This window comes from Alosa pseudoharengus, unplaced genomic scaffold (assembly GCF_046254945.1).
Source record: "Alosa pseudoharengus isolate Yale_2024_CS ecotype anadromous, Long Island Sound unplaced genomic scaffold, YU_APseudo_1.1 YU_APseudo_1.1_scf_17, whole genome shotgun sequence".
Classification (NCBI taxonomy): Eukaryota; Metazoa; Chordata; class Actinopteri; order Clupeiformes; family Clupeidae; genus Alosa; species Alosa pseudoharengus.
In genome coordinates, this window is record NW_027468640.1 from 29,421,812 (window position 1) to 29,449,311 (window position 27,500).

General features: G+C 43.7%; 1 protein-coding gene across 7 annotated transcripts in view; it reads left to right on the top strand.

Annotated features, from left to right (window-relative positions):
• Positions 1-16,084, top strand: part of slc8a4b (solute carrier family 8 member 4b) — a 40,362-nt gene extending 24,278 nt beyond the window's left edge. Inside the window, exons 5-9 of one of the 7 annotated variants that reach the window (XM_076289759.1) lie at positions 10,668-10,804; positions 12,109-12,230; positions 12,507-12,606; positions 13,095-13,367; positions 15,705-16,084. In XM_076289759.1, the coding sequence (XP_076145874.1) occupies positions 10,668-10,804; positions 12,109-12,230; positions 12,507-12,606; positions 13,095-13,367; positions 15,705-16,084 (1,012 nt within the window). Of the gene's footprint in view, positions 1-10,667; positions 10,805-12,076; positions 12,231-12,506; positions 12,607-13,094; positions 13,368-15,704 lie in introns of all 7 variants that reach the window. The other 6 variants (XM_076289761.1, XM_076289765.1, XM_076289766.1 and 3 more) reach the window with 6 other exon arrangements.
• The last annotated feature ends 11,416 nt before the right edge of the window (positions 16,085-27,500 follow it).

Below are 27,500 nucleotides of genomic sequence, written 5' to 3' on the forward strand. Positions count from 1 at the left end.
CTTGACAATTTTGACTCATTATGGAATGGTTCAAACTCACATGAAAGACTCTGAAGGGACCCCAGCCAGAGCATGAGTGTTAGTGGAGTCTTGCCCTGAGGGAAAGGAGCATGGCTCTGCTCCAGGGTCTGGGGCCAACTGCATGGAGAGGGGTCGGTGGGGAGCTATACAGAAGAGCTCCACATATGGGGAGCTAAAACTGCCATTTTGCAGTTGATGTGCTTGTTTTTGAGATGGTTTCATGGTCAGTGTAGATTGATTGTTTGCTTGTTTGGCATAAGAAAGTCATGTAATATTGTCATCGAGCCCCTCTGTATCTGTGGTCTGTGTCTGTGGTCTGTGTCTGTGGTCTGTGCCTGTGGTCTGTGCCTGTGGTCTGTGTCTCACCTCAGCTTCTGTCAGGAATTTAACACCAATCATCACCTCTGCCTCTGGTCCCAAACAGCCATTGGCAGATGTCATGCCTGTTGAGTAAGATCTCAGTTCATCGTTCTATCTGCTGCCTATAGGGCCCGAGGCCTGAGTATGCTGCTGTGTATAGAGCAGTGTCGTACGGTCGTACTGTCATGCGCTTCTGTGTCTCCAGAGTAGGGATGTAACGATTACCGGTATAATGGTAAACCGCGATAAAAATGTTGACGATAATAATTACCGTTTTCATTTCAAACATCATGATTATCATTGTTGATTACCGTGGTGTGGAAACCGTGTGTTTAATCCTTCCCAGCTTCATCCGAGCCTGCTTTTGACATATAGTAGTCCTGGTACAATGGAACAAAACTGTACCCTACTGATTCTGTTGTCTAATTGATGGTTTTAACTACGATTCGGATAAGGCTACACCTGATTTTAAAAGGCGGAACTTTTTCACCGCAAAATGTGCACTGTATCATGTAGCCACTCTGCGTCTTTTTATGTTCACGTCCACATTAAATCCATTCCACTCACGTTATCAGGAGAATACAGTAGCCTAAAGTTTTATTTTGAACACTCACTTTGGTCTCACTCATTGCATCCAAATAACAGAAATAGCAAACTCCAAGTTATGGTAGGGTAAGTTAAGCTATAAGCACATAGCCAATTAAACATGAAAAAAAAGTGAACGGGACACTTTTTGAAACTATTTCAGCTTTTGTAGGCCTATCAGTGCTTTTTGAACATATTGAACACACTTTTAGAAATACCGTGATTATACCGAAAACCTTGATAATTTTGGTCACTATAACCGTGAGGTTAAATTTTCATATTGTTACATCCCTACTCCAGAGTATACTCCTTTTAATGTCATGGATACGCCTCTCAGCAGCACAAGCTGGGTCACCCAAACTCACTCTCTGCAACGTGCACATCTACAGCAAAAACAATTATTTGATATACTAGACACATTGTCACCATTCACATTTAGGAATGAATTAGTATTGTTCAGTGTTGGGAGGGTTACTTTCAAAACGTATTCCGTTACAGAATACAGAATACATGCCCAAAAATGTAATCTGTAACGTATTCCGTTACGTTACTCAATCTGAGTAACGTATTCTGAATACTTAGATTACTTTCGCATTGAATTGCATTTTATAAGTGTAGGAATGCGGCCATCAAATCCTGCTTAGGTCTACTAAACAGGCCTATTCTGGTGTGTTCTTCTGTTCCAAATGGCTAAAGTGTTAGACCCACATAGGAGAATGTAAAGGCAACTAAGCTACCTGATACAACTTTAAAATGGCAAGGTGACCACTAAAACTACAGCAGGCGACTAGGCTAATTAAAACAAACAAAATAAATAGGCTACTTTAAGGGCGTAGCCAGAAATTATAATTAAGGTGTGCCTGTGAGATTTTTCGGTGGCATCAACCCAGTACAAGTGAGGGGCGCATATGACAGGTGGAACGCAAATGACTTGTAAATGTAAACACTATGGGCTAGGCAACTGTATATCAGTGCTCTCAAAATGAACGTGATCGCGTAATGACAATCAAAAAACGCACGTTAAAATATGCTAGGCCTACTCGCAAGAATAATTATTCAGAGGCTGCACCATATGATTAATTTTAAAACGTAAATGTAGATCTAATTAGAACAAATAATAATCCATAAAGCTATTTTAAGTTAGAATAAAAAACTTAGAATGCAGTGCCTATTTTAGAGATTGGTTTTATTGTAGGTCTAAATCAACACGTGAACTAGGCTTTGCTTGTTTAGCAAACTGTGTAACCGATTGGCCGAAGTAGCCTGAGCTATTAATACTTGGGAAAATATCCTTTGAACAGACATCAGGAACCACGATCAGTGAGGAACAGGAGTTACCTCCACTTACTTTACTCCTAATTTGCTGTGCAAACAGTCATTTCAGGGTCTCCGATGACGCGTCCATAATGCGCACTGGCTGCGTTTTTAGGCTAGTGCAAGACGGCGGGGCTTGGATTTAAACATGTAAACAATTTGATCATAGATTGCTTTCAGGAGCTTCTGGGAAATGGGGAAAGTATCGTCATGTAATCCATTGATTTCAACAATGTAACTGTATTCTAAATACCAACTATTTAACTTGTAACTGTATCGGAATACAGTTACTCATAATTTGTATTCTGAATACGTAACGCCGGTACATGTATTCCGTTACTCCCCAACACTGGTATTGTTTTATACTATGGGAAATACTGGTACCTGGTTAGTACTTTTATGTGATATAGTATCACAAATAATAACGCAATCACTGTTCTCAGTACTTATTTCTTCTTTTAACCTTGACACACAACCATGACAATAACTGAATCACATTTAGACATGTGGGTCATGAAAAAAAGTTGAACTGTGCAGCTTTAACTGCAGTTTTGCTCGGCAGCCACAACAGTAGCAGATGGGCTCTTTCTGAAGGAGATTACGGCAAAGCTAGATTACAAAAAGCCCTAATGCTTCATGGATGCAATTGAGGAATCGCAGAGTCAAAGGAAAAAGGAAAGTCCCAAAGGAAGGCTAGGTAACAGTAGCAGTCAGCAGAGAGGAACAGACTGTTCAAAAAGCGACTAATGAGGAGAGTGATTCCCATATGACATAACCAGCCAAACCCATCCATACATGCCAATGGACAGGATCTATAGCTGTAACACCGGACAAATAGAGAAGATAAAAATGACGTAACATACTGGAGAATCCGCTGACCCCAACTCACCCCCATAGTTGTGGGATTATGGATTACATATTTATTTACTGTGCTGCACCCATGTTTCAAATTATAGCATCGCTTCTAACACTGGCTCTACTGGGACTAGAAACAACGTTGGACACGCACTGCTGATTTGTTTGCTGGGTTTAAGTACAGCTGTGTAGTAGATGCTCTTATTGTTTGTGGCCACAGCGGTCCATAGCACGCTGAATGTTTACATTGCGCCAGCTGTTCTTCTGGGTCTGAGTCACGCACACGACTGGCTGAGTTTCTAAGCTCCGCACACTTGTTGAATCACCAAGGAGCGACTGTGCCGTCGTGGGCTTTGAAATAATGTAAGCAGAGGAGATGCATCTGCACCTTCACTGTTTTGTCAACAGGTGTTATACTCAAACAAACACACAAACAAATAAACAGACAACATAGTGTCAGACCAAAAGCTCAGTGCAATTAAAGTCGAGACCTGCAGCAAAACAGAGTGAGTTTTGACCTTCGTTTTTACAAAAATGTGACTTGACTTTGGACCAGTGAGTTTAGCTAGTTGTAGTTTAGAGATTACACCTGTTTAGCACAGGCACACTGTATGTAGATTACGTGAACATGCAGAGAAGAGGTCCTCTCGGAGCTCTGAAGTGGGTGACATCTGGGAGTGGAACAGGAGCGCGCTGGGTGTGGCTGCAGCTCTGTTGTGGATTACATCTGGCTGGATTACAGATGTGCGCTGTGCTTTGCATCATACGTGTTCGCGTGTGCAGTGCACAGGCCCCTTAGGTAATCACCCTAAAGTGCTCGCAAATGTACTGTAATCCGCAGGCAGGTTTGTGATGAGTGTGCGTGAGTGAGGGAGTGTGTGTGGGTGTGTGTTTGTGTGAGCGCGCGCATATGCTGAGTGACCCTTCAGGTGAAGGTTCAGCCTGGCCCATTTTTGTCTATTCTGTGCATCTTGCCAGATGTCACTGCCATAATCTTGTCATAGTGACTGAGACTCGCGGGTTTGCGACGGATGTGTGTATGGAGTGTGTAAGCTAGTGTGTGTCTCTGACATTGACATAGGCATATGTTAACACTCAACAATTACTGTACCTGTTGCCATGACAACCACCAGTTTCCATTCATCCCCTTCATCCCTCCTCTCCTTGTCACCCTGTCTCCCTCCATCCCTCCTCTCCTTGTCACCCTGTCTCTCTCCATCCCGTTGTTGCTGTTTTATTACAAAGACATAAGAGACATTATCCTCCCTATAAACTGCATTATGAAATCTCCACAGAGTTAACTCCGGTTATCAAGAGCTTGTATTGCTAATCTAGAGATCATTGACTCTGGATGGTTGTGTGTGTGTGTGTGTGTTCATGTGTGTGTGTGTAGTTCTATAGTGAGTAGGATGGTGTCATCTAACCACCTACATATAATTGCACATGACGTATATGGAGCTGTTAATTAGAATACCTCTAATTAAGTTTTGACAGACAGAGGAATAGTGAGAGAAAGAGGTGGGATACATCTCCTTGTGGGAAACACACACACACACACATCACCACTCCGCAATTCTTTTTTCATTCCTCTCCTCTCTCCTCCACTTAGTTTTTCCCTCCATCTTTCCTCTCTCTTTCACTCTCCAAATAAAGCCCCCTCCTCCCTTTTTTCTCTCTCTTGCAAATGCATTAGCACAAGAAGCTAATTTTCTATATGGATCCAACTGTAACTCCATCAGCGGTGCGGGGGCCACTTTGAATCTAAAACAATAACACTGCGCTGGCGTGAGACGCGGTGATTTAATGTGCCACTCTGAGAGGTGACGTATAAAAATGGCTTTCGCTCTGGGAGCACAGACACTCAGGAAAATGAGAGAGAAAGAGAGAGAGAGAGAGAGAGAGAGAGAGAGTTTTGCCCGGGTGCCACTTTGAGCCCCGTTTGAAGACTCCTCAGGCGTTTGATTTTTTCCTTTGCGCCCAAGGGAAGATTGTGTGGAAATAGCACTCCGAAATCCCACCCAGCCTGGCAGTCTTGTTCCTTTTACCTTCTCACTTTTGTGCTGAAGAGTAAGAGTTCATAAAAGCTATCGTGAACATCAAGAAGAATACTACTGTGAGGTGTGTATTATGGGATGTATTTAGGTCTGTTCCGCCAGCAAAGTTTGGAGGAACATTTCATAAGGCCCACTTTTCTGAAGTGGTGTCTCTGTGAGAGAGAGGTTCCGTTAAGGAACAAGGTAAGGTGTGGTGAATGCACACCGTGGCTTGCCTTGCTCGTTGTGTTCACCACTTTGAGTGTTTATCTGTCCAAACTGGGTTGGATGTGTGGACACAAAACCAATTTTCAGCACTTCTATTGAGACCATTTCTCACCATTAAGAAGTTGTGAAAAACTGCTTTAATAAGACTGTACAGTAGGTAGCCGATTGGGCTACTGGCTCTAGAAGCTACAGTGTGTATGCCTCTGTTGTATTTCTCCTTTCTTTCTTTCTTTCTTTCTTTCTTTTTTTCTTTCTTTCGTTCTTACCTTCTTTCTTTCTCCTTTTTTCTTTTTTCCTCATTCTTTCTCTCATTTTTGTTCCCTTTTTTCATCAGTCATTCTGCCTCTGCCCTCAGTTGGCAACCTCTCTCCTCTGTAGCTTTGGCACAGGCACCTCACAGGCATGATCTCTCATCTCTCTCCCTGTCCCACCTCTCCTCTTTTCTCTTTCTCTCTCCCTCTCTCTCTTTTCTACCTCTCTGTCCCCCTTTTGCTGGTGGATTATCAGCTAATTCGCGCTCTGACACTCAGATATCAGCTAAAGGTTTGGCATTGGCTTGTCCACAGCCCCAGACTCAGGGGCTCAGTGCTGCTATGTGTGTGTGTGTGTGTGTGTGTGTGTGTGTGTGTGTGTGTGTGCGCGTGTGTGTGTGTGTGTGTGTGTGTGTGTGTGTGTGTGTGTGTGTGTTGCTGTATGTGTGATGTGTGTTGCTGTGCTATGATTGATGCTGTGCTGTGCTGTGAGTTTGGTTTTGATTGTTTGGGCTGTCTGACCTTTGACCTCAACTGGACTTTGGTGATGAGGCGTGGGGGCTCAGGGAGCTTGGCTGTCCGTCGGGGAGGCTGCCGCAGCTCTCTCCCCCCTGGGCTTGCATCCAGAATTTAGATCTGCCCTTTGTGCTCCTGACTTCTCACTCTCTCTCTCTTTTCTTTTTTTCTTTCTTTCATCCCTCTCTTTGCTTCTGTGCCTCCTGTTTATCATTGTGTAAGGCTCTGTGTTATTTGTGCTCCTGACTTCTCGCTTCCCTCTCTCTCTCTCTCTCTCTCTCTCTCTCTCTCTCTCTTTCTCCCTCTCTCTCACGCGCTTCTCTCTCTTTCTCTCTCTCTGCCTCTCTCTGTCTGTCTCTTCCTCTCTATGCTTCTGTCCCTTTTTGTGCTCCATTGTGTAATGGCTCTACCTTAAAGCCTGATCCTTGTCCACACACACCTACCTGGTGCTTTGTTGTAGTTTGGTTGTTGGATGAGGTTGTGTGTGTGTGTGTGTGTGTGTCTGGAGGGCGGGAAGGACTCTTGTTGATGTGTGTTCTAAACGTTGGCTGCGGGAGATAAAATACACGGCAGACAACATCTTAATTGAGCTGCTGGATCCAGCTCAAGAAAACAGAGAGAAGAAATCCAATAAAAGTAATGGAGGGATGTAAAGAGAGAGAGGGAGAGAGAGAGAGAGAGGAGGGAGGGATAGAGAGTGGATGCTGGACACATAGACAGATGAAGAAAGAATTGATGGACAGGAAATGGAAAGAGAGAGAATTATGGGGGTCACAGAGAAAGAGAATAACGGAGGGTAGAAAAGAGGGAGGGAGAGGAGGAGGAAGGAGAGGTGGAATGGAGTGATGAAGTTGATGGGGAACGGCGGGACAGGGACATCATAAATAACATCAAACCACCACAAATCTTTCATCCTGTCACTCTCTGAAATAGACTGATAGAAATAACATAAGGGAGAGAGAGAGAAAAGGAAGAATGGAAGAAATGGTGTGCTTCGACATCAGACCTTCTATACACTAGGCATGTGTATGTCTCTATGTGTGAGAATGATGAGGTTGACATCAGGCCTTCTATATGCTAGGCATGTGTATGTCTCTATGTATGTCTCTATACACTAGGCATGTGTATGTCTCTATGTGTGAGAATGAGGAGGTTGGGTCAGTGCTGTTGTGAACAGGTGGGAGTGGTCTGATCAGGCTCTATAATGTAGACGTGTGTGTCTGGGGAAAGAAGGATTGCAGCCATGCTAAAGGGAAGGGGGTCAGGTACAAGAGAGCACTTACTGATGAGAACGTTTGATAACATGGCCTACTGAGAGAGAGAGAGATGTTCTATTTTGTGGTAATAGGGTTACCCTGGATAAGTGTGTGTGTGAGTGTGTGTGTGTGTGTGTGTGTGTGTGTGTGTGTGTGTGTGTGGATATGAAACCAAAAGAGATAAAAGAACTAAAACATAATCTCTCATAATCTGCCACTGATATTATTTTGTAAATATTATATTACATTTTTAAATATTATTGGCCCAGGTGGCTTGTACCATCTGGTTAATGGGTTCAACACATCCACACTACTTCTTTTGAAAACATTGTTTTGTTTTAAATACCTTCTCCGCCACACAGCACATTTTCAATGCCAGAATCTTGTCTGCACGGGACACCTAGAAAGTAGGGGGGGCACCTGAAGCGCAAATCACATGACCATTAGCACAAATCACATGACTATTAGCACAAATCACATGACCATTAGCACGGATCACATGACCATTAGCACGGATCACATGACCATTAGCACGGATCACATGACCATTCAAGCAATTGTCAGTGATGTCAAATATGTAGTTTAACTGCACCACAGATACTACCTAAGGCAGCAAAGCTAGTAAAGCTTGTATTTCGGCCTCCATGTTGAGCAAATGCAAATCCTGCGTTTTTCCGATAAATATGGGGCAGACCGTGTCAATTTAAATCATTCCATTTCAGGAGCTAGAAAATCCCGAAGTATGGATGATAGGTGGAAACGGAACAAAAATCTTCCATATTCCAATGAAGACGGAACGGTGTGGATGTAGTCATAGGCAGGTATTTTAGGAGAGGCCAACTCGTCACCCTGCCGCCACCACAGCATTACAAAATGAACACACACTCACACATATATGCCTGTCAGATCCATTTACATAGTCACACCCGCACACACACTCACTCACACACGCTGTTGCGTTCTTCCTCCTCACATGTCCCATCCACACACACACACACACACACACACACACACACACACACACACACACACACACACTGGCATTTCTCTTCCTTTCCCTCAAACACACATACACGAGTGGAGAGAGGTAATTGAATTTGAAATAGCCATCCATTTTAATGAAATGGGGTTGAGTGACAGGGAGAGGGAGAGAGAGAGGGAGGAAGAGAGAGAGAGAGATAAGGGAGGAGTGAGAGGAGGATGGGGGGGGATGGAGAGATGGTGTGGATGTGCACGGGGGTATTCTGTATCCTGTCTGCTGACCACACACACACACACCCTATCACACCTGGCACATGTGCTTACAGTCTGGGAAAGTTCATTCATCAAGGACAAGTGAGTGTGTGTGTGTGTTTGTGTGTGTGTGTGTGTGCCTGTGTGTGTGCCTGTGCAGCAAAGCATTGCTTTTTTGGATGTTCATAAAACATGCTCTATAATCAAGGGTAGGTGTGTATGTATGCATTTATGTGTGAATGCGTGTCTGAAATGCCTGTTGGTGTGTAGAATATTTATTGGGGTTGTGTGTGTGTAAGACCTCTAAGGAGCAATATGTTGGCTTATAATGCTAAGCTGTTCGATTTAAGTGTGTGTTTGTGTATGTCTGTACAGTATGTATGTGTGTGTGTGTGTGTGTGTGTGTGTGTGTGTGTGTGTGTGTGTGTGTGTGTGTGTGTGTGTGTGTGTGTGTGTGTGTGTGTATGTGTGTGTGTGTGTGTGTACATATATCTCTGTCTCTCTCTCTCCATCTATTTACTGGTTCACTTTGGCTCCCCACAGTAATTTGGCTTCCCAGAGTTCCAGGATGATGGACCCTTTTCTGCCGCCTTCCCTCCCCCTCCCCCCTTTCCCTCCCTTCATAATTCATGGAGTCTAATCAAAATGGCTGCTCCCATATCAGGGCCCTCTTCCTCATTGTCTCCCTCTTTCTCTATCTCACCCTCCTCTCTGTCTCTCACTCTGTCATTGTCTCTCTGTTCGTCTCTCATGCTTCTGAAAGCTGGCAGGAGCTCACATTATTTTGAATCCCTTGTCTTCCACTCTCTCTCAGTTCCTCTGTCTATCTTTTTCTTGACCTGTTAGTCTCCCTCTTTCTTTCTGTATCTCTCTCTCTCTCTCTATCTCTCATTTGTTGTGGTAAATCACAGTATTTTGTAGAAGCCACCCCCTGTGCTATACTTTTCGTCCCTCTCTCTTTCTCTATCTCTCTCTCTTTATCTCTCTCTCTATATATATATATATAATTTTGCTCAAAAGGAAAACAGCCTGCTTACCAAGTGTTGTGGAGCCCATGTCAGGTGTTTACAGTAACATAGCAGAGATGACTGTCTGAATCATGGACAATGACTTTGCACCAAACCCTTGTGATGGGGAGGAGAGCTGTTTTGGGTGTCAGATGAACTGGTAACACAAGGGGCTCTATGAGGGACTCATGACTGATGATCACACATACTTGCTTGAATAATGCAGAAGGTGCAGCAGTGCTGTCTTCACTGGAAATTTGCCTCAGAAAAAAAAAAAAAGTGTGAAAAGGTACATATATTATGCATTGTGTGTGTGTGTGTGTATGCATAGTGTGTGTGTACTGTATGTGTGTGTGTGTGTGTGCACACGTGCCTGCACGCATGTGTGTGTGTGTGTGTGTGTGTGTATGTGTGTGTGTGTGTGTGCACACGTGCCTGTGCACATGTGTGTGTGTGTGTGTTGAGGTAAGGGTAGGAAGATAGGGCGAAGCGGAAGTGATGGGAGCATTTTCTTTAATCTCATCCCATACAGTGAAAATCTGAATAAGATGTTTGAACAAGATTATGAATTATGCATGGGGGGGGGGCACAATCTCTGTGTGTGGGTGTGTTTAGTTGTGTTTTTGTCATCTTTATGTTAATGTGTGTGTGTGTGTGTGTGTGTGTGTGTGTGTGTGTGTGTGTGTGTGTGGTATGACTCCCAGCTTGGGGTACATAAATAAATGATGTTTAGCTGTAGCTATGACAGGCACTAAGGCAGGCATGCTTGGCTGTCTGAGATCTGAGAATAGTCACACCCACCAACACACACACATACATACACATGCACACACACACACACACACACACACACACACACACACACACACACACACACACACACACACACACACACACACACACACAGTAAAGCATTGCTTTGTTTGGTTCATGTAATGTGTACTACATGCTCTCTCAGCGTCAGCATGCTAGTAAGGTCTGTTCTTCTTCCTCTCTCCTCTCTAACAGGAAAATTATTGAGGTAAAAATCATTGATGATGAGGAGTACGAGAAGAACAAAACTTTCACCATCGAGCTGGGTGAACCAGTACTACTGGAGATTGGACAAAAGCATGGTAGGTATATGTGTGTGTCTGTTTGTGTGTGTGTGTGTGTGTGTGTGTGTGTGTGTGTGTGTGTCTGTCTGTGTGTACACAAACAGAAAGATGTTACCATGTCTCTTTCAATGAGATAATGCAGGTTGGTAAGCACTGTTAAGACTAGACCAACACACACACACACACACACACACACACACACACACACACACACACACACACACACACACACACTTCCCCCCTTCCCTCTCACTCTCTCAACTTGATTGACTTCCCAATTTAAATCCTAAGTTTATTCAAATACCACATCCGTTTGCTTTTGGGTTCCACCAGAAGACATCTCGTTACAGATTCCAATTATTTAAAAAAATAGCAAAAATGAAGCGGAGCTCTTCAAGCGCAGCATGGTCTTAAAAAGAACAACAACCAGAGAGAGAGAGAGAGAGAGAGAGAGAGAGAGAATGATGGGAATACAAATGGAGGAGAGGCTGTGACAAGAAAGACATAACAAAAAAGAAAGTCAACATTAAGCTGATACAACCATCCCATTTAATTCGTTCACAACAGCAGAGCATCATTTTTATATTCTTGTGTGGGTCAAGTTTACCTTCATAGACAATTATGTTTATTATGATATCCTTATGATCATCATTACATTTTATGTTGCAACTGTAAATGTACACGTTTGGTTTAGGGCAGCACTAGCGACGAGCTAACCTCAAGGCAAGAGAGGCGTTAGCAGCACAGAAAATAATGAGTTTTAACAGCACCAGCGTGTCTTAGCATAGCGGCCTGCAGGCTGGATCAGTGTGCTGCGCATTAATAATAATAATAATAATAATAATGGAGCTATAATAATAATAATAATAATAATAATAATAATGGAGCTTTTGACTGAAACGAATGTCTTCGTTTTCAAATAGGTTATTGCCTCTTTCAATTATCAGAATGTACGGCTTTCTGGGTTTTTTTAACTGCACGGTGTCAGTCACAGTTAGGGGCTTCTTCTAATTAGTGCTAAATATCAAGCTGGGACATGCTAATTTGAAAGTGCAATGACTCTCACTCCCATACAGACATAACAGATACCAAGATATGAACACGTGAAATAATGGCTGACATTTTTCTTATCTCTATCTCTCCCTCTCTCTCTCTATCTCTCCCTCCCTCTCTCTTTCCCTCTCTCTCTCTCTACCTCTCTCTCTCTCCCTCCCTCTCTCTCCCTCTCTCTATCTCTCCCTCTCTCTATCTCTCCCCCTCTCTCTCTCCCTCTCTCTCTCTGTCTCTCTCTCCCTCTCTCTCTCCCTCTCTCTCTCCCTCTCTCTCTCTCTCTCTGTTTCTGCTATCAGGAGACTCCAATGAGAACAAGCCAGCGGTGGGGGCAGAGGATGAGGAGGTGGCCAAGATGGGCTGTCCCAGTCTCGGAGAGCACACTCGGCTGGAGGTGGTCATTGAGGAGTCCTACGAGTTCAAGGTAACCACCACCCAGGAGCGTAAAGCATTGCACCGTCACCCTATGGTCTTTGACCACTATAACAGAAACACTTTTATATAAGCAATCAGGAGGAAAGCATTTTGAGGTAGCAAGGGCTGCCTCTAGGTATTCCAATTTTAACAGATTTTTTTTTTTCAATTGTCTGCTTACAAACTAAGCCGCTTATTGCTACAGTATATGACAGCCTAATGCATCTGCTGAGTTCATATTCTGTCCACTGTGTGTGTGTGTGTGTGTGTGTGTGTATGTCTGTAGAATACAGTGGATAAGCTCATCAAGAAAACCAACCTGGCTCTGGTGGTGGGCAGCAGCAGCTGGAGGGAGCAGTTTGTCAGCGCCGTCACGGTCAGCGCAGGTCAGTCACTTACATTCTGTCTGCTCTCACCCACTTCCTGTCCACACGCATCTCTTCCTGACACGTCGACAGCAATTTCAGGCCAGTGGAGGGGTTGGAGAGGAGTTTATTTTATATACTAGTAGTATTATCTCATTTTATAGTTATAATAGTTTGTATTTGCAAGACATTATTCAGTGCAGAGCCAAATATGGAGGACATGAGTACACAGCACAAAGCATGAAGTTTTAGCATTGCTGCTTTCAGTGGCATCTTGTAGCTCTAAATTCCTTTTAGGCTCCTGTTGAGTTTTCATTAGTCAATAACTCTAAGTGTCATTCAGGTGAATCAGCCTCCTATCCCTTGTGCAGAAGTCATTCCTGCTCATAAGCTACGGTAGAGAGCATTGTAGCGTAGCGTGGCTGCTTTCAGTCTAATTCAGCAGAGCTTTTAGTGGGATTTTTGTTGAGCTCCTGCTGGGTTTGGTAACTCGCCTACTTCACCTACAGGAGACGACGACGAGGAGGAGAGCGGTGAGGAGCGTCTGCCCTCCTGCTTCGACTACATCATGCACTTCCTCACCGTCTTCTGGAAGGTTCTGTTCGCCTTCGTGCCGCCCACCGAGTACTGGAACGGCTGGGCCTGCTTCATCGTGTCCATCACCCTCATTGGCGTGCTGACCGCCGTCACCGGCGACCTGGCCTCCCATTTCGGCTGCACCATCGGCCTGAAGGACACCGTCACCGCCGTGGTGTTCGTGGCCCTGGGCACCTCCGTCCCCGGTAGGTTACACTCCTTTTGGGATGTCCCCAGTAACTTGAAGTGTGGCCCACATGAGCCACCGTAGCATAGCACTCTCACAAACAAAACAAATTTCAGACCTGTCTGACAAATAAACTATGATCTTATCTTATCTCTTATCTTAGAGACTTGCACAGGCATCCAATGAAATGTATCCCTGTGATTCCAGACCCCTTTTGACACAAGTGTGTCCTACTTGAGCCACCGTAGCATGGCATTCTTGCTAGAATAGAGCTGTGTAGAGAAGACCTCCATGGAGCACCTCATGGAATCTGCCTCATCATAGCTTATTGTTCCACCCCGCTTCCTGAAGTGTGGCCCTGGTGAGCGTAGTTTAGGTCCCCAGCTGCAGTAGGGGGATGGGTGGCTGCTCTTCTCCATAATGCTGTGACATGATAAATGGCTCCTGGTCACAAACTAGCCCAGTTTAGCTGGAGTCTGCCCCGAGAGGTGAAGGGGGAAGGTGTAGGTGACTGATGAAGGTGTGGGAGATACCATGATGAGGGGTCACAGCTGCACAGGTGGAGGTTGTCATACTGTAAATGTTGTGTAATGGTTACTATGAGGTTGTAGGGTGGTTGGACCCCCCCCCCCACACCCCCTACTGTATATGGTTTGAATCTCATGATTTGTGTATGGAAGCGTGGAGGCTATATTTAAATGTGTTGAAAAATAACTCACAAGATCAAGCCCAGGTGTCTTTCTGGGTTATGTGAGTGTGTGTGTGTGTGTGTGTGTGTGTGTGTGTGTGTGTGTGTGTGTGTGTGTGTGTGTGTGTGTGTGTGTGTGTGTGTGTGTGTGTGTGTGTGAATGTGTGTGTGTGTGGGTAAATGTTTGACAGAATAAGAGAGAGTGTGTGGTATATTGATCCTCAAGGGCACACATTTGTTGTGCAATCATTTGTGTGTGTGTGTGTGTGTGTGTGTGTGTGTGCACGGCGTGTGTGTGTTTGATGTTCCACCTGAGGGTTGCATTTTCTTGTTTAAATCTTTTTCATTTTCTCCTGTGTGCTGTCCTCACCTGCGGCCCACAGTGCTCTCTCTCTCTCCCTCACTAAGGTCCTCGTGTCTTCCTCATCCCCGCTCTCTTATCCTCCCTCTCTCTGTCGCTCCTGCCACCCTGCCCTGGACAATAGTCTTGGCCATTACAGTATCTCTGCCTTCTTTCTGTCTTTCTTTCTGTCTTTCTTTTTTTTCTTTCGTTCATTGCATTTCTCTAAATTTGCTATTCTCTTTGACTGGCTGTCTGTCCCGCTTTTTTTTTTTTGCTGGTTTGGTCTCCGGACGTTTCTCTGACGAAGAACCCTTTGTATAACTCTCTGCAGAGGGAGAAACGCTCTGCCTCACAAGATAAATCTTTTTGAGTGGAACTTGTATTGCATTTTGCTCGACCCTAAATGCGCCATGAATTTAGAAGAGGTCATTTCTTCACGTATCAGCCATTTCTGTAGACTGTCTTCTCTTATCAGCTCTCTGCTTGCTCTGAGTTAGCGGATATAATGGACTTATTTGGCTTTAACAGAAAAAAAAACAAAAAAACTCACATCCACACGGAAACAAGGAGCCAGTTGGACTTACTTGACTGCCTGACCAGGGTCGTTTTGTTCTCTCATTTGTAAACGTTGATTAATTACAGATTGCTGTGTCAGTCTGCATTTCGTCTCAGCATTAATTTATGAGATACTATGAGCGCCATGGTGTGGAAAATCTGCTGGCTGGACATGAATGGGGACAGTTTTCACATCAGTGAGAGCCTGTAGTATTAAACCTCAGAGGGAGGTGGCAGATGACGAAACCCCCTGGTTTGGCTCGTAGCTGCAGCTACACAACATGGCTGCAGTGTTTCAGATTAGTGCTGTATAGAATCTCTCTCTCTCTCTCCCTTTCTCTCTCTCTCCCTTTTTCTCTCTCTCTCCGTTTCTCTCTCTCTCTCTCTCTCTCCCTTTTTCTCTCTCTCTCCGTTTCTCTCTCTCTCTCTCTCCCTTTCTCTCTCTCTCACGCTCTGTTCTGGTGTTTGGGGGATGGTAGTTATATGGTGCAATATTATGGGATGGTTTGTATACTGGCTGTCTCGTCCAAAGGCTTGTGGTTATTCTAATGTTCTATTTATGGATGTATGTTTTTTTAATGATACATTCGTGTGGAAGACACTGATTCTATGGAGGAGTTTTAAACTTCTATCCCTCTCTCTGCCTCCCTTCTCTTTCCCTCCCTCTCCTTTTCACCTTTCCTTTCTCTCTTTCTCTCCCTCTCTCTCTCTCTCACTCACCCTCTCTTTCTCTCCCTCTACCACCCTCTCTCTCCATCCCCCTTCACCAGACACCTTCGCCAGCAAAGTGGCGGCCATCCAGGACCAGTATGCCGACGCCTCCATCGGCAATGTGACGGGCAGCAACGCCGTCAACGTCTTCTTGGGCATCGGTGTGGCCTGGACCATCGCCGCCGTCCACTGGCGCCTCAAGGGCAAGACGTTCTACGTGCCGCCGGGCTCGCTGGCCTTCTCCGTGTCGCTGTTCACCGGGCTGGCCGTGGTCGCCGTCAGCGTGCTCCTGTACCGCCGGCGTCCAGGGGTGGCCGGCGGCGAGCTGGGCGGGCCTCGGACTTGCAAGCTGGTCACGGCCGCCCTCTTCTTCAGCTTCTGGCTCATCTACATCCTCATGGCCTCGCTGGAGGCTTACTGCCACATCCCCGGCTTCTGAGAGAGATGGAGGGATGGAGAGAGAGAGAGAGAGAGAGAGAGAGATGGAGGGAGAGGAGGAAGAAAGAAAGAAGATGCAAAATTGAGGACATTAAGGGCAACATTTTTTATGAAGTGAAAGAGATTTGTTAGGGAAAAGAGAAGAGATGGAGAGAAGAAAAAGGAGGAAGGAGTGAGACACAGAGAGAGAGAGAGAGAGAATGTCAGTCAAAGTAGTGACCAAATGTCACGTTTAGTGAAGAGAAAGATCTAGAATGGCGGCGTGTAATGATGGAGCTATGAAGAAGAGCAAACCTGGAGTTCCTCTCTGCCGGCCGGCAACAACAGACCCTGACGTGTTTTCCGTGTACTCCCGCCTTTGAGGACATCTCTCAGCCCTCGCCTCTGTGCTTTCCCTCCGCTCCGCGACCCTTTGCTCCCCCTTTAGTCTCTCTCTCTCTCTCCCCCGTTTTCCTCTCTCAATCTCCTCTCCATCGCAGTACGCAGCTACAGTACGTGTCCCGCTCCACAGTAACTCTGCCTTACCACAACTGTACCGTAAGGTGTAACGTTGTCCTCACTTTGTCTTAACTGGTAGGAGTGTAGGCCCTCTTTCTCCTTTGGCCTGCCTCTGCTCTTGTTGAACTAGCCCCCCAAACCCCCCCCCCCCCTCCCAATGACCCTAAATCCCTGCGTGAACACTCCACGTTTTCTACTTACCCCCCTTTTTTTCTGTAACGTGTCAGTGATGTCGTCGTGAAATTGTTTTTTTTTTTTGTTGTTGTTGTTCAATTAAATGAAATGCGGAAATGTCCTAAATCGATTGAAAGGATTTGCATGGTCGTTATATCAATAACAGAGGTTGTGTGTGTGTGTTTACATGGTGTCAGTCTCAGTAATGAAATGCACTGGATGAAGCCAAGGACCGATGACCATGCAAAAAGGACACGGATGACAGTATATGTCGACTCAGTGTCTCTATATGCGAAGAATGAGATTTGGTGAAAGCAAAAAAAAAAAAACTACTCCAACTGCTTGGAATGGAAGAGAACAATGTAAGAATTCCAGAAGAACATTGTGTTTACTCCACTGATAGGTACTGTAGCTTGACTTTAGCATTAGCATATTTGGTCACCAAGAAATAATGCCGTCGGTGTAAAGACAGTGTATAAAAAAACCTCACACGTGAAAACAACTCCTAAACTGTGACTGAGGATGTGACCTTGACTTAGGACAACAGTTAGACCTTTAGAACTCTATGGACTTGATACGTGCATGTCTCATTGTGTTAAATGATGTTCTTACATGGACAGACTGAGAAGAAGTCATAACCATCAAACAGTATTGTTGAGTTTTATTTTGTATTTTGAATTATTTGTTGTCTGTTCTGTTTTCAATGATATTTGCCTACCATGCCATTTGGTAGAGTTATTTGTGTTGTCAGTATTTATTTTAGTGTGTAAGTTAATTAAGTTAATTAATTAAGAGCTTTCGCTCATACTCTAGTTTGAGTTTGAGAAGTGGTATCACTTTGAAAGCTAAACTGGTCCAAACCCTGATCTCTGTGCTGATACAAAACCTTGAATTTGTATGATATCAGGCAACCTGTATGAATCTAATCCAAAAACAATTGGCCCAGTCTAACCAGTGCTGTTCCAAACTACACCTTTGTTAATCCAGTTTAAACTGGTTTCAATCCAGCCTGTGCACAAATTAATAATATTGAAATTGAAATTGGAATGTATACAACCAGTACCTTCCAGTGTCAGTCTAGCTGTGGGCAGTGCAGTCCAGTGTTATTCCAGTCTCGACCAGTCTTGTCTCTGTATTACTGCCCTGTCTCAAAATCAGTATTACCTTTCAGTATGTGCTAGATTTGTACTTACGCCAGTATAGACTATATGGTGACTTGGTCTATAGCAACCGCTTGCTAACACTGAATTTAGCCAGTGGTGTCTAGGCTTACTATTCTTTCTTCTGGAGACATCACACACTTTCACACACAGCATCTAACGCACGTGTGACGCCGCTACTCGTTCGAAGTCGCTCATGAACCCATCCAAGTCGTCACACAGACTTTCCAATCCAGTCTCCGGTCTCAGTTGTTCCCAATGCAGATTTACACCACAGAGAAACCATTTACAACACCACAACAGCACCTACTCTCAGTTCTTCATCTCTCCTCCTCCTCCATCTCTCCCTCTCTCCCCTTCATTGGGGAAGTGAGACTACTCTGCTAAATGGATGACGCTGAGGAGAGATGTCCAATGAAAGAGAAGTATATACGGCGTTTGGGGTGGGCGGGAGCTGACAGATATAGCCTACTGTGTCAGTACGTAGCTATAAAAAGCAGGGGTGAGGCAGTCACGTCCATTGTTTTGGGTGAGAGTAAATGCGTAGATGTTATATTTTTAGGCCCTCCTGTTGCTAGGAGACGATCGCGAGTGTCGTCGTCTTTGTTCAATTTGGTCTGTTCCCGGTGTCACTGTGTCGGTGGTGGTATGTACGGGCTGTTATTGTAGTGGGTCTTTGTGTGTGTGTTGTTACCGTTGGCATGTTCATATTTGTTTGTTTGTGCACGAGTGTGTGTGCTTGCGTGTCTGTCTGTGTGTGTGTGTGACAGAGATTATCTCCTTAGCACATGCTACCTGTGGCGATGCCCCTTGTGGCGTAATGAATTAGAGTGCCATCACTACCATTCCAGCGAAAACGAACCCCCATAATTACATTCCTTTACACGCTCTCCTTCTTGTCTGGCGAATAAAGGACAAAAAAGTGAAACTGAACAGAGAGAGGAAGAGGGGAGTTTCATCAGGTGCATTAGTACCACTGGAATGAAGTCCTCATGTAGTAAAAAAATAGAATTGTGTCTGTGTGTGTGTGTGTGTGTGTGTGTGTGTGTGTGTCTGTGTGTACTGGGGACCTGGGCTTGTGAGGCCGGTGCCTACAAGGCAGGATTACATTTATGACGGGAGATAAGTAAGGATTTAGACCACTAGCGTGGCTCTGTTATGACCATCACTATTATTAAATGGACAGAGCGAGTGAATGGCATTTATTAAATGGACAGCTATGTGCGTGCATATGTTTGTGCAACAGCTCGCAAACAGCTCACGCTAATCTGTTTGTGCACTGGCTGAGAGATAAAGGAAGTCAGAAATCAGACAGAGTGTGTGTGTGTGTGCGCGTGCACACACATTTGTGTTTTGTTTGTATGCTCTTGTCGATATATCTGTAATGTAATGTTTCAGCTGGCCTTGTGCCGGAAAGCCTGATCCAATCAGTGAGATTGCAGTGTCTGGGTGTCAGTGACTCTGTGTCTGACAGCTATCAGAAACAATGCAAACACACACACACACACACACACACACACACACACACACACTGAGTGATGATTTACTAATAGCCTGCAGATACACAGACACAAGCACACACACACAATATTAATCACCCACATACCGTTCATACACTGATACGAACACAGATATGCAGTTATATTTATTTTCATAATATTAACAGTGATGTAACATTCTCTGTGTTGCCATTATACACAAACATACCTAAGCCCTTTTTTATACACACACACACACACTCCAACCTTATATGTGTGCATTATTGGGCATCGGTCTGATTCTATCCTTGGTGTAAGATAAGAATAATTTTGGTACTGGACACACACACACACAGGTAACAGAACCATAGGACTGTGAATAGACACACAACTATGTCCAGTAGAGACTTGATCCAGCTTAATCTGTCAATTGATATGAATCTGCCATGTATTATACTGTACCGAACTGAATGAACTCAATCCCTTGGTATGCTCTTTAGTATTATACTGGGTGTGCAGACTGCAGAGTATGTGTTTATGTGTGTATTACACTGAGAGTGTATCAGTATGTGTGTATTGTGGGAGAGTGTATCTATTGTGTGTGTGTGTGTGGGTGTGTGTGTGTTTGTAATAAGGGAGAATATCAGAAATGCAGTGTGTGTCAGCTTGGCTGTTGAGTCATGGTCTAGGCTCATTCATGTTTGAGTTGATGTTGCTCTTAGCTGCAGAAAGCCATTTCCTTTTCTTATCAGTGCAGACCACTCCTGTGTGTGTGCTGCCTGCCTGTGTGTGTGTGTGTGTGTGTGTGTGTGTGGTATTGTGTTTGTGTTTGTGTGTTTGTGTTTGTGTGTGCGTGTGTGTGTGTGTGCGCGTGCGTGCGTGTGTGTGTGCATGTGTTGCGCCTACAATGCTATTATTTTGTGTGTGTTGCATTCTATGTGTGCCTGTATGTGTGTGTGTGTGTGTGTGTGTGTGTGTGTGTGTCTGTGTCTGTGTGTGTGTGTGTGTGCAGCCCTTTGGCATTGTCCACTGGCCACTGTGTACTGTATCTCATCTCTGTGTTGTCTCCCTTTGTGTGTGCTTGCCCCCCCCCCCCCCCATCGCAACATGCTTTAGATTAGCCATTCATCCTCCGCCACTTCCACCAGATTAGGCTTTCAATTCGTTCCCTCTGTTCCTGGGCTCAGTCACTGTCGCTATTGAGGAGCTGCCAAGTGCTTCTCCGCTGGGGGCGTCTTATCACCTAATTGCAACCTTTTGAGAATTTCCATCCAGCAAATAACTTTTTATTTTTTGTTTTGTTTTGTGTCATGTTTCACACGTTGAAGCAATATAGATTAGGCATTTAAGCATTAAAACATTTGATGACTGTGTGTGTGCGTGTTTGTGTGTGCTGTATGTGTGTGCGTGCATGTGTGTGTGTGTGTGTGTGTGTGTGTTTGAAAGAAAGTGTAGTTGTTTGCATGTCACCTCCAGCCCATTCCAAATTATGAAATGTGGTGTAGATGAAAAAAAAGAAAACTATTGTTCTGAAATATTTTTTAAAGAAAAAAGCCTATTATGAGAAAAAAATGAAGTTACACTATGTTGTTTACAAATATCATGTTCTTTCTTTTATTCTTTTATTTGAAATCTGAATTAAACTTTGAAAATGGTATTTCCCTCCGATCTCACTGTTTCCTTCTCTATTGACTGCAACTGGGTTATTGCGGAGGGTTTGACAGTATCGACTTGTGCTTTTATGTTTTCAGACAGTCTACTGTCCTCCTCTGTGAAAATATCAAGCCGTGTGTGAGCAAGTGCTCATAAACACCTCACCTAATAAATCCTCTCTCGACAAAGAAAGTCAGATGAAAAGAAGGTAGAAATAGAGAGAGGTGTGGAACTGCTTTTCTGGGCCAGAGTTGGGTGATTTGATGGAAGCCAGGCATGACAGACAGACAGACGTCTCCTATTCCCTTAAGGCCGGCAGTCTTCCTCACCACCACTGGAGAGGAACGAGCCAGAGAGAGGAGGAGAAGAAGAGAGAGAGAGAAAAAGAGAGAAACAAACTCACAAGGGGAAGAGTGAAGCATAGAGCAGGAAAGGACTACTGAGGCAAACAGATGAGAGTACATGAGGATATAATTGCTGAAGAAAGTTTTCGACAACAAAGGAAGTGAATGAACATGGTTGTTTCTTAAATGAACTAACTGTGGCAGTCGTTCTAGAATACCCATACCATCACAAGCACACCAAAATACATGACAGTAAAGGGAGTGAATTTACTGTAGCCTATGTAGTTATAACATACTGATGAAATTGATTATTCCATATGATTCCATACTGAGGTCTATGAACAAACCAAAGGTCTAATGAAAGATGAGAATGGGCTTGCCCACATTACTTACACCTACAGACAGAAAGAACACCCTAGGGGAGGACTTTTATTATGAAGGCTGATGACAGGTTCAAGAGGTCAGGAGGGTGAGAGATTGAAATGTACTGTAGACCATGTTACTATTTCTGCTATTTCATATGAGTGGAGCCTTTTATTGTCTATGCAGCCTGGCAGCCAACTCAACTAACCATATCTTTGGGACTGCAGTTGCATAGACCAACGTCAGTTGCATCAGCTAGCACTGATGTGGGTCAGCCAACCAAAACAATCAAAAGATCTTACCACAAGGGAACTGACAGCTATTCCTTCCAAATACCTGGTAGTTGTGGTAACAAACGTCTAGACAAATAAACAATGTGATTTATTCTTCATCATTCAATAATGAGGCAACAACCTGTTTGTTGGAACCCATTTCTGTTAGGGAGTGCGTTGCAATGGATGGTGTGTGCATGGTACCTATAGCATACATGAGCACACCCAGGCCTAGACCCTTAAAATCATCAGGTCGGACTTTGATATAAATGGGGATTTCGGGTCGTGGTGTTGCGGGGGTTGGTTGGTCGTCAATTGCACATTTCTTACAGGAGGCCTATTGCTATTTGCAAGAAACAAAGTTTTGGTAGCGTCTCAACTGAAAATCAGAAAAACTAAAAATCTGAAAAGAGTAGCAAATGTCTAAAAAGACAATCGACTCATTCTTCGTAATTCAATAATGAGGAAAAACCTTTCTGTTGGACCCATTTCTGAACACTTCTTAGTTCAGGCCATGCAGCACTGGAGAAACTGTAGATTTTCTACTACGAAGACTCCAGGTATTGAGAATGAGATGTCATCAAGACACTTCTAGAAGTCTTTCTAGAAACATCTACCAACCACACCATCACGTTCACACCACAATACCTTGACGTTTATTTCGAGTTTTTTTTTGAAGATTGTGCAGCCAAAGAAAATGTTTAAGAGTTCATTGACTGCGACGGCTTTACTAAAGAACTTCTGCATAGCAGATATGGCCCAAGAAATATGACAGGTATCTAGCCTGTAGATTCCCTTACCATAAAAAGGTATACTTACAGTTAATTTAATCAAGTAAACTGAAGTGCAGTTGAAGTATAAATCCCAAGTTCACTTTAGGTAGGAAGTTTATTTGTATAAATGTACTTGGGGTACACTCGTACATGTACTATGTTTATACTTCTTCAGACTAAATTGGCCCACTTTCAGAGTTTATAATAGTAAACTTGTAAGTACTGTAAGTAAACAAGTGAATATTTTAGTTATATACTTCTAGCACACATTTTAGTTCCTTATAGTATATGTTAAGTATTTTTAAGTTGTACAAGTATTAAACTTGTAGGTGCACTACAAGTGAACTTATATGTGTTTACTAATACACTGCATTTATATTGCTTATTTATATTATTTTTATACTGCATTTCTATTATACACACACCAATGGCGTAGGCTGCGATGCAGGGTGCCAACATTAGGAGTACTTTGGGGGTTTAGCGTTTTGACAGGAGGAGCTGGAAGACACTCCTGAGCCACTGGCACCCACTACTGACATGCTTTTCTAGCCCAATGTTTCATGTTCATGCCACAAGCTATACGTATGCTTAGTTCAAAATAAGTAGACCAACAGTACACTTCCAAAAACGTATTTTTGCAAAAGGTTCTCAAAAGACAATAGGCCTGGGGATCCTTTGTTCACCTCCGATTTCCAAGGGGTGTAAACAGCAGTGAAATTCAATTGGTACATTGAACTGTTTGTGTTATTACTTTGAAGGAACTCATGCGGAGACCAGCATGTCCAGTGTGTGTCTCGTTTAATAAAGCACTCTCCATGTTACACATAAACATGTCCCCAGTACACTGTTATTGAATCTTTTTGGAAGAACAGCAAACGCATCTTTCTTGTAAACAAAAGATTTGAATGCAGTTTTTCACTCAGTTCCAGAGTAGATACTGTGCATCCACTGGTTGTGTTCAACAACGTTCCTAGCTGTGTGCCTCTGTCTGTTATCCTATTGTTTGCCCCATGCCGGACAAGCGGTTGGAGTTGTGGTTCCTGGGTGACTTTAGAAATCGCTGTGAATTGAAGAATTGCCAGATGGATCATAGTTTGCTCAAAGTTTCGTTTAGGTTCACGCAGGCTGACAGGCAGGCCTATCATGTGCTGGGGGCAAAGCAGGAGAGAGATGCCAAATCTCGGTCATACAAACCCATAGGCCTACTTTCTCACACATCGGCACTGTAGGGCATACAAACCCATAGGCCTACTATCTCACACGTCGGCACTGTAGGGCATACAAACCCATAGGCCTACTATCTCACACGTCGGCACTGTAGGGCATACAAACCCATAGGCCTACTATCTCACACGTCGGCACTGTAGGGCATACAAACCCATAGGCCTACTATCTCACACGTCGGCACTGTAGGGCATACAAACCCATAGGCCTACTATCTCACACGTCGGCACTGTAGGGCATACAAACCCATAGGCCTACTATCTCACACGTCGGCACTGTAGGGCACGGACGTGTTCTATACATCCAGGAGGCAAAGTGGACTGAAGTGGCCTGTCATGTCTCTGCTGAACATGCATAAACGGGGGCGACAGGATGTAAGGCATCAGAAAGGAACAGAAAAGATGGAGATGAAAAGAAAGAGAGAAATAGAGAGAGAGGCTTCCAACCTGCTTTTGTTCTGCCAGCCTTATTCCCTTTATCCCTCCTGTGGTACACTGTGTGTGTGTGTGTGTGTGTGTGTGTGTTCTGTCTTAAGTGCCTAGCTTCACACGGCTGGTGTCGGAAGTGGAGTGGAGGTGGTGGTGGTGGTGGGGGGGGGTTGATATGGGTTGGGGGATAAAACAAATTGTGTAGACGTCTAATTCAGATTTTAATGATGTAAGCCATTGCTATTTTTGGGAGGTTAACCAAGCAGTTGATAGGCTTTCCATCCCATGTAGGCTGTGGAGTTATTTTTTTTTGTATTGCACAGTACAATAAGTCTTCAAAATGGATGGTTTAAAATAGAGGGATAAATCCCTTCTTCCGTTCTCTCCGTGTCGCCCTCCCTTAAGTCCCTCCGCGTCGCCAGAGAGAGAGAGACGGCAGACTAGCGACAGGCTGGAACTGATGCTGGGAGGGTTATTGTGGTGATTGTCTCGTCGCGGTGGTGTAAGGAGAGATGGCAGGGTGTACTTCACCAACACACACCACACACGCACACATACACTCTCGCTCTCTCTCACACACACACACACACACAGTGCTGTCTACGATAGGAAAAAATATCAATTTTATTGCCATGTCTTCTCCTTGGGTGGGAAGCAATGACCTCCCTGGGCTTTTCATTTGCATCCGTCGCCCATAGCCTGCGTCCACTCTCGGGGCTGTGATGGAGATTTTTGTTTAATTTTGTTGACTTATACTTTATCCGGATGCAATCTGAATGGATTTGGCCTCAGGTTCCTGTTCACCTCTGCGGCTCTAGCCGACACAATCAGCGGCAGGAATCGGAGGGCTACTCGAGTGTGTGTGTGCTCCTGATAGAGGGGGAGATGACTGGTGACTGATGGAGCCTTAATCTCAGGAAATCCCCCCCCCCCCCACACACACAGATCTCACACACACATATAGCTCATAATGGTGCTTATGAGTGGCAGTAGTGGGATGCAAATGTTAGGGTGGGAGATACAGAATGCATTGGCTGTATCTGGTAGGCTACATCACTGTCACCTGCGGAGATGCTTTTGCATGGTCTTATTTAGGGAAAAGGCAATAAAATACTATCGATTATCTAATTCAGAAGATAACTGGTCGCACCATAGCACAGCTCCTACGATATTACTCTTGTTTACTTTACAAATTATTATAGCCTTTCATGGAACCTTCGCTGTGGATAAAATGTGTACATTGCTAAGAGATTGTTCATTTGTTCGCAGTGTTCTCAGAATGGGCCATTTATATGAAATGTTCCCAATGCATTCTCTCCTAGTGTGAGCTAAATTACCCATAGCCGTTAACAGAATGTGCATGTGTTCTCCTCTGCATGTGGGTATGTAAATGAATGACTGTTAAATGCAAAAGAAACCGGAAACTGCTGCAACTGCGAATGGAAAAAAAATATATGTCCCAACTTAAGATCAGCCAAAGCAATTCTCTAAACAAAATCCTGTATTTATTGAATGTACAGTTTATATTATTTGTCGGCACAATAAAAATTACATCCAGAAGAAAATTTTTTCCCTTTAGCGAGGCAGACCAGTACTTTCTCTACATACAGTGTTAACAAGTTTAATGAATCAGCAAAATAACCACCAAAAACATAAACAGGAAGAAGATAGCTGGAGAAACAGAAAGAGTAAGAGAGGGGGAGAGAGAGAGAGAGAGAGAGAGAGAGAGAGAGAGAGAGAGAGAGAGAAAGCAACCAGGGCCTCTGATGTTTGCAGTTTGGTTGTTTTGCCATGGGTTTTAAAGCTATGCTATAGAGGCAAACCTATATTAGCCCTTTGGGGAACACTTTTCGACTCTTAGCCATCGAAATAGCCTCATCCCTTAAAGCTTGGTTTGCACCATGGGTGGATTTGGTCAAGATGTCATTAAGAGATGCATTCTCTGCCACTCACTTAAAGTGATACAAATATCTCCTTGAATTTCCCCTTGGGGATCAATAAAGTATCTAAGCTCCCTTTTTACTTGGGGGAAAAAGTCAGGTATTGGCCGTAGAAAAGTCAACCATCTTGTTTAAAGAGCAATCCAGGTGATCACTACAGGAGATTGGAAATCCAAGAAAGATGGGGAGGAAAAAAAACTGTCTATTATAGTAAAAAGAAGCCTAAACACCAGGGAAAATAAAAAGTGCAATAAGTAATTTTGTAAAAATGTATGTTTTCTAAAAGATCTATATTGTTTTTTCTCTAATTATTAGTGATTAAATATACAGACAATAACTCCAAATACACATATGAGTTCGACTTATGGAGACCTAGCTAATGTTCTTTGACCCTGAAGCTGCTATACAAAGACCTCACTATTGTAAATGCCAGAAACACATGGTCAGGGAAAATGGAACATCAACTTTCTCACAGTACCTCCTGGACACAACAAATGATATTAGTGACTTAGTTTTTGCTCAAAATAAAAACAAATCTCAAAAGTAAGGTACACATGAAATGAAAAAGTAATTATACAAGTCCAGGGAGACTAAATCCAAAGGCAAAGTCATGAGTACTAAAACATTTAAAATCAAAAACTTAAAATAACTGAAAAAAAATAAAAGGTTTTAAAATTGTTACAAATATAAAAATGTAAGGTGATGCGTCACTGTCCATCTTATGAAGGACAAAAAGGCAGCAGAAATCAGTTTGGAAATGGCCCAATCAGAATAGGGCTTTCATTTCAAAGAATACCTTTACACCACCATATCCTGTTCACTCTCTCACACATATACATATATTATAAATTGTACCTTAAGTCAGTAGTAAATACATATAGAAGTACTCAGATTAAACACAAGCAATGCAATGGACACAATCTATATGGTGAGTAGACGTACGTAATATGATTCTTAACAAACATATCTACCTCTTCATTTTGGTAGAGCCCAGTTGAGCCAACTATTCCGCTATGTCATAATATTTAGTCCATGTGTGGAGAGAATATACGCTGCATAAAACCTCATCTTTCACAGGTGATATTTGGGAGGACATATTTGTATTCGTTT